Source organism: Perna viridis, chromosome 1 (assembly GCF_037379345.1).
Source record: "Perna viridis isolate PV_CMFRI_1.1 ecotype Kerala chromosome 1, ASM3737934v1, whole genome shotgun sequence".
NCBI lineage: Eukaryota > Metazoa > Mollusca > Bivalvia > Mytilida > Mytilidae > Perna > Perna viridis.
The window spans coordinates 26,012,877-26,024,780 of NC_142445.1; the positions used below are offsets into that span (position 1 = coordinate 26,012,877).

Below are 11,904 nucleotides of genomic sequence, written 5' to 3' on the forward strand. Positions count from 1 at the left end.
TCATTCTGTTATATATCCTGCTGAATAGAACACGCATTTATTGTAATAAATTAATCGTTTATTTTTAATGGGTTTGTTCTACATCCATATGCCTATAGTATACACAGAAACGTAATATTTAAAACCGAGAGCCATCTTATCCAATGAACCAGTCGCCATACCTGTTACAATATAAATACTAAATAAAATGTCCCACTACATTTCGGAAATACAGATAAAACGTTTTTGTGTGCCAGGTCCGCTATTGTGATTGTCTTCTATCTTATTTTTAAAATGGTATTCAGTATTAGGAACGATTTAAGAGAGGGAGAGTTTGGATCAGTAATCACTAGTAAGTTCGTACATCTTTAACATTCTTGAACTTTGTAAACAACAATTTTACTTTTTTTTTATCACTACGAGATAAATTGATTTGGTTAATGATAAATGAAAATTAGGAGGTAATCAACCAACTAGCAAAATTCTTATATTTATCTACAAAAGTAAGAAATGATCCAAAAAATCCTTGTAAAATTAATCTTGCTGCTGCGTAATAATGTCAGAGAAATTTCATCTTCATCGTTATTGTGTCATGTGTAATTTTATTGTACATATATTATAATTATTTACTATACATATATATTGTATATGCCAGAAACGGCCGATGATTGGTTTTAATCAATTATTCTTTTCTATTCTATTCATCAACAGGACTAGAGGGGCTGCATATTTGATAGTGGGAACAAGTCCCTGTGATTCATCTACACAGAAAGCGCGTTAGATAACAAACCACTGAAATTATACTACCTACATTCTTCATTTTAGTAACAGTGTACGTTCAATGTTTTTAACATTGTTGTTTGTTTGTTGCTGTGTTTTGTTTTGTTTTGTTTTGTTTTGTTGTGTCCACATTGTCAAATGCGTGTGTTTTTTTCTGAGCATAATTCATTTTTTTTTTATGTTTTGCATGATTTTTACAGATCTCAGGACTTAAAATATTCAATAAATTTCCCCGAAACCAACTCTAACATTTACTATCATTATGCATCCTTGCTGTATATTGCTGATTTTATTCTAACCATTAAAAACTAACGCAATATCTATAATAATGATTGTTTTGGCTTTACACAATGAAAATTGGTTAGTTTGCTGACGTTATTGCATTCTACTAACAACAAATGAAAGATTCTGCTAATTTAAAAGAGGAATAAACGTGGAAACAATAAATTGGCGTAGCACCCAAATCTTAATTGGTACGCTGGGAGTTACAAACATATGATTGAACTTAATTACTGAGTAAAATACTCTGTTTTTTTTAAATATTTTTAACAAGAATTTTAGATATTTTAGAAATTTCATTCACAATTGTCTGTCATACATGACGCTATGCCCGTGATCTAAGTAGTTTTGTCAAAACCTACTTAATATGATAATCATCGTCTAAGACCTCACACGTAAAACGAAAAACATCCCGTTCAATAGATAGGGCTATCGCCATGTATTTGCTTTATCAGATATGTAATTGATATATTTATCATTCAGTTTCCGATTTTTCAAGTTCAGACAAATATCCCCACTTGAAAGTTTTTCTTCTGCGACAAACCATGAAAAATGTGCTATGTTCCGTAATTGTACTCGTATTAATTGGAAGTAATTGGTGTCAGTTTTTCTGTCAAATGCAGACCTGTGGTGAGGTAAGGTTCATTTTTTTTGTTGTTGTTTCCGGTGTCACGTGAAGACCTAAACTTCCGGTTAAAAACATTTGACTCTTAATTTCAGTAAGTAAAATCGTTTCAATAAGCGTTTTTCAGTGCTAAATGATTGTTGTTAATCCCATCTTACTTAGGAACAAGAAATCTAAGTCCGATGCAATTTTCAAAAAGCAGTTTAATGACACGTTTTGTGGCAAATATACGTCATTGCACACTAAGAAAAAGCATAATAGACAAAAAAAAAAAACAAAACCAAACAAAACCGGATATGGTGAAACGTGACAAACACACCGGCGTATAACCTAGATATAAATGAGTACATACATTCAGAGACCACCAAAAGGTCTTAAACAAATGTAAAAACACTTTTAAGTAAGGTCAGAAAGGCCCCGACAACAAAAGTACTGTAGTAAAATCCGCAGTAACAGCTAGAACGACGAAAATTCTTCACCAACAGAGTAGTCTGACCTCGAATTATTATAATATCAGATTTTATTTATCATGTTTATCAAAATTTGCAGTATAACAAATTTCAAAATGCTTAAAACACTGAGGTTTCATACCTTGTATTGCACTTTGTAAAACTTCTCGGTGATGAACTTGGCTTCCTATTTCGATAGTAATTAGTTATGTGATTTAGATATTCCTAAATATTTGATTATAATGCTGCTGATGAGAGATTACTCCTTAAAACACATATACAGCATACTAAAAGTTGCAATAAATATGATTGGTATTTATTCAAAATCAAACTGTCCTGTACGACTTTATCTATCCAAAATCAAATGTCATGTACGACTTAATTTATCATGGGCGCGTTTAAATCGGTTATATTTGAATGCTAAATATCGTAATTTCTTTATGATTTGTTTTCAGGCGGACTGTCTCCTAACCAAGATAAATAGTTCATGTGACCCATTAAGTGTACAAAACTGTATTGAAGGTATGCATGTTAATAGGCACCCTAGGTCAAATAGATGAAATCACTGAATGCCCACTTTACTTTTTCTTTCCGCTGCATATAGATCGAGGAATGATACTGTCCATTTTTTTGATAACTTGGCATTAGCATGACTTGTATTTGTACAGTCATCAATCGCAACGTCTCGGCCTATCTCGGGATCAATACACCTGAGGGTTGATTCCGAGCATAGCCGGGATTGGCCGAGGATGTACTGATTGGTACAGTCATATTAGATGGAGATAAGTGTAGCTGAGGCCCAATATATAGACATTTTCCTGCTAAAGGCTCGGCTCAGTTGGTACGTTCGCAAGATAGGGAACAACACTTTTCTGTAAAACTTTTACAATGTTCATTCCTTTTTTTTTTTTTAGAAAATTAGCATGAAAAGGGTCTAAAAGGGTCCGAGTGAATACAGTAATGAAGAACGGGGGAGTGCACTGATTGACCACAGAGCGGTGCGCACCATTACACTTCAGTGATTTTTTTCCATTTCAACCATTTTCCCCGAAAAAAAAACGGGGGGACTGTCGACCTGAATCCGCCTTAGTGTGAGATCCAATCGTGCATCAATTCAGTAGTGGCATGTATACAATAGTTGCTCGTGTAGAGGGTATTATCAAGATGATAGAAATTTACATGACTGTATGCCTACAGTGTAATTACCGGAACAGATAATATAATTTCTAGATTTTCAGGCAAATGCATGTTCATTGTTGAAGGCAAAATTACTCCACAAAGACACAAAAATTATCATTTTATATAAATATTTCTCTGATATGAAATAACACATTGAATAAGATGGTCAATTTAATATGTATTCTTAGTGATTGGTCAACTTTTCTGAAGAACAAAATAGGTCATGTTCATGTACAATTCTTCTTAACACAAAGTTGTATTTTTCAGACTACTACAGTAATAAAGTGACTCAGATTGTTAAACCAAAGAACTTAACACTGATTAAAGCTGAAAAGAAAACATGGATAATTTCATGGGATCCTCCTAGAAGTATGCTTTTGTAATTTCAGTATTTAATTGAGTTAAAAATCATATGTCAATTTATGTTAAAAGAGGTCATGCATCGTCGGTATAATATCTTGGATAAGCAAGGAAAGTAATATCATTGAGCTTAGTAGCCTTTAGTACCATCAGACTTTAACATTTCAAGATTCATACATTAATTATGATGAACTTTAAGTTGGTGCGTTATAATTAAAGAGGTGAATTGAATTAATCATCTTTTTTTTCTGTAGTTCGACTATAGACAAAAAAAAATAACACATCCAATGAAAACATGAAAGATAAACATAAAATGCGTGGGTTTAAGTTAAAGAAATATGTTTTCTGTGTTTTTTTCGTACGCAGTTTTTCTGCAAAATTTAATGTCAGATGTTATTAATTTTTTGATCAATTATGTGTTTAAAATTTAACAACAACAAAGAAAAACATTTTTGCACTTTCTTGAGTAAATCCTGTATCCTGTCACTTTTCAAAATATTTATTACCAGACACGATCTGCAGCGGCTATATAGTTATATTAGGCTATGGATTTTTCAACGACAAATTCTACCTGAAAGTGAATAACAGAAAGGTAATTTGGATATATAATAAGGTGCCGTTTTTTGTGACTTTTGATCAAGTTTAAGGTAGCTTGGGAACCATAACCGAGAGTAAAATGAAAGGGGTCAGGAAGCGGTGGTCAGGAGGGTGGGCAATGGTGGTCTAGGGGGAGGGTAGCGAGAATGAAGTACCCCCTGTCCATCCCCTTAAGTACATTCAAATTGATGTGCATCTTATGAGTTCTCATTCTTTGTCATCATTTTAAGGTTGATACCTTTTTACTTGAACTGACTTTGTTGAGACTTGAACATATGTTGGCCTAATCGCTGCGTCCTCTGTCTTTCAGCTTTTAAGTATAGATATGCAAAATACTAATAAGAATTTTAAGACTTACATAAATCAATATTGGTTCTTTGTTTTAATTTCTTCATTATAACAAATTCAATTTTAATCGTTTGTTAGTGTTTTTTTTTACTTTCAGACCGGTACAATGGGACTAGCTTGTCAGTCACAAGGCTTCACATCCAATTTATTTGAAGTCAATGTTGAAGTTCTTCCAAAGCCAGAGTTTCTTTCTGAAAAAACTGGTAGAGTGCATCTTAACATGCACGATCAGGTAAAAGCAAATGGTATGTAATCCACAGTTCATGGTTCACCTCAGCCTTATTTTTCGCGGCAGGGTTGCATCTTCTCTTCTGAACATGTAGAATGCAAGGAAAGTAGGCGGATCACAGTGATGGAATTTCCGGTTATTGGAAACCCTTAAGTTTTGTTAATTTTGTGTAAAAATACATATAAGCAAATGATGACCTTGAAAAACTTTTACAAATTTCTTGATCAGACCTTGAAATAAGTTACATATTTTGTTTATTTTTTTCCTGTTTCTACATAGCCTGACTAATTATTGTCTTGTAATCTGATGGTTTGTAACATTTATCACAAAAAATGTCAAACATCTGTAAATCTATACACATTGTATTATCTAAAAATAGCTGAAACCAAAGCCTTCAAGATGTAATAAAAATTTTCTGGAAAAAATATACCAACAACAAATATGGTGACCATAAAAATCGTGCAAAAATATGCTAAAATTTGCGAAAAAGGTAATGAAATCGCGTTCAAAAATGTCAAACTTGACGCAAATGTCTTAAATTTTCACTTCATGCCATGACACTGTCAAAACTTTTTCCATGGAAAATCCCTTCTTCATATGGGCATCACCAGTTAGATTTTTAGCTATTTCACAAGTAATCCACTTATCAAACCTATAGCACGGTCAAAAAATGACTTACATTTACTTTCACAGTGAAGTAAAATTTTCATTGAAAAAAAAAACAGTCCCTTCAACATAGGTAATATAAGGAACATTGCAAAATACTTTTAAAAGTCCCCCTTTTCAGAAAATATTTTATCTACAATGGAATCTTCATTTTTAATCATTACAGCAAACACTAGTTTCCATTAATGTCATTTTTCAGAATCCAGGCTTATATAGCTCTATATTGAATCCCTATAGTTTGCATGGAATGTTTTTTTTTTAAATCGTAGTTTTTCCTCTTGGTTTGTCACGGTCACACATTTCAATTATTTTACATGTCAGACTAGAACCTTTAGATAAATAAGAGTATTTGGAGATTTATTACTTCTCTGGTCCTTTTCACAAAAAATCGTAAGTGTAAAATTAGTCGTAAGTTATGACGTCATAGTAATCAAAGTATTGTGACGTCATAACTTATGACTAATTTTACTCTTACGATTTACTGTGAAAAGGGCCACTGACGCCAAGCCTTACTATACTCGGCGTCACATAAATAACATACTGTTAAATTTTGAATAAAAATATTTTCTACGACTTCATTGACACCTACCGTCGTTTAAATTGTCTTAAATGACTTGCTTATTCGTTTAGCCATTAGCTCATTCGTCTTCGTTTCATTACATACACTTGGAACTTCACATTACAGAAATTAGAGAAAATTGGCTGTAAACAGCCAGTGTTCAAGTATATAAATTACTACAAGTGACTTCTCCATCTGATATATATACTCCATGCATACACATTGCATGTTTAATGTGTATCGAAACATGTAATTTCAATTGGCAATCATCTGCATATTTTAATACCATGTCATGATCCACATACCTCTTTAACTAATATCCAAAATACTACTAGTATTTTATTATGTTACAGAAAATCTGATTCGTGACAAAACAAAGTCAAAATACAGTGAACTAGATCGCAGAGTTACAACATATGACAACCATAAAGATGACCATATGCGACTGGACACAAACACCAAAGCCAATTCGAAAGACTTCATTAACGTACAGCTTGATGAAATCAATCGAAACAGTAGTGACAATCTTCATCGCACCAGTATAATCAGCTCGGTTTCCGTTGCAGTGGTTATTATATTATCTATATTTGGCGGAGTGTTTCTGTTTCGTTATAGTAAGTAGTTCTGCAGATATTGGCTTATGCAATCACGATCAGTTTAGTTTGTCTGTTTGATTTCAATAAATTTAATATGGACACTAAATATTACGAAGGACAAAAAGGTATAGATTTTTGACGGGTACTAAATTTCGACGATCCGAAACACACATGTAGACCGGAAATACCCGTGTAAACGTATATAAAAAGCGAATTTGATCGCATACTCACACTGTTGATCGAACAATTACGATATATCGTCTTACAGTCATACAGGGACTTTCTGTAGGGGTTATCGACATCTTTAAATCTAAGACTGAAGCCTTCAAAGTCGCTAATCGTCAAATATTCTATGCCACTGATTTTGGCTTACTTTCGACAAGTGGCACGAATATAATATACTCTAAATCGAGTAACTTCCGCTATAATCTTGCTTCCCAAGATATGATAACTCTTTCGTAATCGTGATGACCCGAATGTTTTCAACTGTTTAACAGGAACCAGATTAAACAACTGGCAATGATTATATATTATATCGGGGCCCTTATAATGTATATGAATATTAGTTATGATTATTAGTCAATTATAACGAGCTCCTGTGTCTGAATCGGAAACTGTGTAATGCCCAATGCTACCCGTCCTCATACAAGCCAAAATCAAAGTACTCATATACTGAATTTATATCGGTCGTTTGAATTGTTACGCCCAAAATAATCGTCAAATTGCATTCATATAAAGGACGTTACAAAAATCGCACACCAGTTTCATAATGCATCGTAGCAGTGCGCAAGTTCGCGTAATAGTTAGGTTCGATGTCGGTTTACATGGAACATTTAGATGAATGAACACAAAACTCTCCGACAAACTGCGTGATTGAACTACAAACAACTGGTTGGCCTTTCCCAGTTTCGAAATATTTTCAAGTCGAAATTTAATTTATCGACCTCCAGGTCGAAACTTTTTGTCAAATCATTCAAATTTAAGCCGTCACAACCACGGAAATAAATCATGTCCTTAAATACATGTTCCTCTCAACTAGCCACATTCCTCAGTTGATAGGGTTTATAGCTCATGTGCAACACAGTTATCGCATAGACACCTATGTGTCATTCAAAGTGCTTAGTTTCTTAGGCATCTATTTCCAGACACACGTACATTTACATAAACGCCAAAGTCTTAGAATACAATTTTAACAATTATGTATGGTGCAGACAACACTAGCCATGCACTTTCATCTATGGCAACATCCCTTCAGCACCTGCGTATGGAGTGTTCATATCACAACTCATACGTTATGCCAGAGCTTGCCGAAACTACGCGGACTTTTTGTATCGCGCTAGAACTCTAACAAATAGGCTTCTGGAACAGTGTTATGTTGCTTCAAGATTTAAGTCATCACTTCAGAAGTTTTATGGTCGTCAGCATGAACTCGTGGGTCGTTATGGTGTATCCATCTGCACCATGAAAACTGATTTATTCAACGGGTCATAGTTTTCCTTTCCTCGTTTGTCTACCCCGGACTTGACTTTTTATGAGCAACTTGGTGGGTGTTTCTAGAAAAGCAGAGGACGCTTACCCTATCGGTTCACCTGGACTATTCTCCCTATTTATAGTGAAGACCGAGTTGCTCATTTGCTTTTGTTACTTTGTATGTATGGTTTTAGTTACTTTATGTTCTTTTTGTATATGTCTGTTTTCCGTGTCTGGTCTTTGTCCCTGGATTACATTCGTTTGATTACTGCTATAACCTTGGTTCCCTTGATTACTCTTCAATGCCCTGGAGCACCTTGAGCACATGCAGCTCTATTATCTTTACATATGGCCAAAATAGCCCAACAGAATGATTATTGCAAAAAAGGCAATATCACTAGACCACAGACTGACACTATTCCCGAGAAATGCATTAACGTAATTCACTTTACCATCGTCTAAGCAAAATTTTATTTCAATTTGTCACCTCCGGGCTTCCTATGTCATGAGGCGGTAATTGTTATAACAATACACGATACAGTGAGTGATACATCGGGATGGTTTCGGGGGTTATGCTACTCTTATAAAACATTTGACAAAAAGAATGAGTGGCAAATGATAGCATGGAACCCCTTTCTGTATATAAGTTTCTTGATCGGATCCACTGCCCCCTTTTTGTAAATATTTGGATCCGTCAGGGCCTGCATGAAATATCAGAAAACAGCTTCAGCATTCCGATTATTTATAGCCTTGCAGGGTTTTCATTTCTATCTATATTATGCGGCTAAAAATAAATAGACAACTTGAATATATCGACAGTGAACGACTGATTCTTAGAAGTAAACAGGCACTGATAAGAGATCAAAGGTCAAATATTTTTAATTGGATCGTTGTTACAATCCTAATTAATCAAGTTGTTTATTGGGTTTGTTTATTGGCGTAAATAACATGGAGTTAAATTTGCTATATCAGAAATACTTACAAAGTCTATAAAGATACTAACTATCTGCATTTGAACCTAAATGGAGTCTGCCAAAGGAACTTTTTTCCTGCGGTAGTGTTAGATATTTGCAGATGCTATCAGGCTTTACAAATCTAAAGGCTCTGGCGACTGCTTTATCAATTATGATCTTCAATCTAAATTGATAAAAACACATGTAGAACACATGTGTATCATATTTAAGAGACGAACGCGTGATAATCCGACGATAATACTAAAATCATGACACAATATCGATCTCGGCACAAAAAAGTTCTGAATATAATTTGACTTCATTTAAAGAATAAAACATTTACTGTACAGGGCAGTAATGAAATTCCAATACCTTACTAGGTGCCCAATTAAACGTAGAGAGTTCAAAACACTACTACTTATTTTGTAGGAAAGACAAAATTGTGCAACTTTTCTAATCAGGAGGATGAGCTCTCCAATTTCACAGACTGTCCGATTCATGGCACAAATGAAGCAAAACGAAATAATTGGTCGCATTGTACCCATGAAGTAAGTTCCGTCAAAAAACAAGATCATAGACAGTTGTGTGGAAATGTTGACTTATGCGACGGAAAACCAGGAATACATGTAAACATACAAGAAGAGGAACAGATTAATTTGTGTAATAAGACACGGGTTCATGACATTGATACTGAATATGAAAGGCGTTTAATTACGATTAATTTTCAATAGAATCTCAAAGCGCCATATATCACTAGCATTTCATCAAAACTCTATAGCATTGATTCAATATACCTCATTTTGATTTGGTATGTTTTAAGTGTTTTCATCAAATTAGGACTAGCGGACATAAACAACTCGCCAAATGTTACCAGAAAACATAACCCCCTGCCTAGTTCGGTGCATCTGATCGAAACAACTCAACATGTGTTTTTAAAAAAACAGCCTTCTTACCTTATTTTGGGCATCTGACCGAGACACCTCAAAGATTCCTTCAGCAGGGTTGTGAACGTGCGAGAAACGTTGCATTTTTCCCGACACGGTGCACCACTATGGTATGCGGTCAGGTTTTCCGTATTATGACCTGACGACCTCAACATGGAGCATGACAGGTGTACTCCATTCCATCACCTGGGACACACAACCCTGTTTCTCTGTGGGCAGAGCACCCTAGCCCAGGCCAGTGTTCTGAGCCCTATTTAGTCGCCTCTTACAAGCTTAGGGCTGCTGCGGGCATATTCTTTTGACACCCGACCCGAACGGGGCGTAATTACGAATGTGAAGTATTTATATGACTGGACAGGGAAGATAAAAAAAAAGATTTATGAATGTCAATGAAGGTTTATTTTCAATCTTTGTTAAATGTATATGAAAACACGCCACCTTGTTTCTATTTAAAATACAGAAGTTCCGAGTTAACATTTAAAGATTTAGAAAAATGCGAATCTACTTATGCAAGTCATGTTACATGATTTTTTTTATTTTGACAAGAACGATATGCTATAGAAGTCGCTCAAAAACACAGATGATGCATAGCCCCACTAAAATTCAGGTGCTCGGGAATGACAAATTGAAGGTGAAGTGATGTGAAAGATGTAGAATATTTATGACGGAAGTCCATACATTGTCATACTGGAGACGGACACTCCACTTTGGTCGGTGATCGTGTGCATTAAGGCTAAAAACCACTAATTCCACTTTCCATAGGCTTCTATGCTAATTTCACAATATTCAATGGCTTCTCTGGACTTTACCTTAACTTTAACCTGCAGAGGTCTATATATCAGCATGATTCTACATATGTCAGCTCACAATCCTCAGAATGGCATGTGGGGTTAGCAGATTTGCAGTGCAGTACTGGTCACCGGAAGTGAAGGGTCTATAAATAGCATGGGAAATCCCAGTGTTTTCACAAGATAGGGGTATATTTAAAAATCATTATGGAGATTAGGCTTCACATCACAAGAAGCAAAATGCACCTATAAAATGTACAGAAATGTTTTTCCTTTCAGAAACTGTTTAAATTTTTTGAATAAGATGAGAACTTTTTTCACAGCACTATGAGGAACAGGGGTAATTTCTGCGTAGGACTATTTTTGCGTACGTTCTAAATGCTCATTGGTTGAATTGGTGGTCTGTAACCTTAACTACATTTATAACTTTTAGAATACCTGTCTTTATCCCGATAAATTCGTGCAATTAATCTACTGTGTCTTATCTACAATGTCGTTGAAAGTTTGTAATTTCTAGCAATGCGTAAGCCTAAAGCTTAGAGTGAATTAAGAGACAAAAACTTTACCCATTCAGGACCGTCACTGTATTGAGAGCAAATGAGGTAAATTCTTTATGAAAATATTGGCGTTTTTTTATATAGAACTGAAAAACAATGATCGAGAATCACCATATCCAATACATCAATAACGTTATAAAACATCGTTTTGTTTCTCGGTGTGTCCTTTGCTTTTGATGTTTAAAATCAGTAAGATTGACTGACAAGGTGATATATCCAACTTAATTGCGACAACCCTTCAATTAAACCGCATCTTTTTCGCTTGCTGCTAGGGATCATTGCGAAAGAACGTAAAGTATTACATTCCATTTGTCATTTGATTATAACGGTCGTGCTAACAACTTTTAAAACATACAGTAAAATCTCTGAAAAACTGGTTGAAGACCGGATCTTTGAAGAGAAAGTTTGAAGAATCAGATGGTAAACACGGACAAAGCGTTACATTTAACGAGAATGGGAATGGTGAATATTTCAAAGAGACAACAACTCCACCGGAATGGTCTTCAATGAACGACAAGGAAACACTCACACCACAGGGCAGGCTGC

The 11,904-nt window shown here is 34.8% G+C and overlaps 1 protein-coding gene across 1 annotated transcript; it reads left to right on the plus strand.

Moving 5' to 3' along the window:
• The first annotated feature begins 1,485 nt into the window (after nt 1-1,485).
• On the plus strand, nt 1,486-11,511 carry LOC148627968 (uncharacterized). The gene is made up of 7 exons (XM_088582475.1): nt 1,486-1,673; nt 2,568-2,634; nt 3,559-3,660; nt 4,161-4,243; nt 4,694-4,841; nt 6,404-6,664; nt 9,499-11,511. The coding sequence occupies exons 1-7, from the start codon at nt 1,584-1,586 to the stop codon at nt 9,798-9,800; spliced, it is 1,053 nt and encodes a 350-aa protein (XP_088438601.1). The 5' UTR covers nt 1,486-1,583; the 3' UTR covers nt 9,801-11,511.
• The last annotated feature ends 393 nt before the right edge of the window (nt 11,512-11,904 follow it).

Excerpts from the sequence above, each read along its gene's own strand:
- LOC148627968 (XM_088582475.1), top strand. The coding sequence starts at position 1,584 with ATGAAAAATGTGCTATGTTCCGTAATTGTACTCGTATTAATTGGAAGT. Across the intron at positions 3,661-4,160 it reads TTCATGGGATCCTCCTAGAA|ACACGATCTGCAGCGGCTAT; the intron begins GTATGCTTTTGT and ends ATTTATTACCAG. Across the intron at positions 4,842-6,403 it reads CGATCAGGTAAAAGCAAATG|AAAATCTGATTCGTGACAAA; the intron begins GTATGTAATCCA and ends ATTATGTTACAG.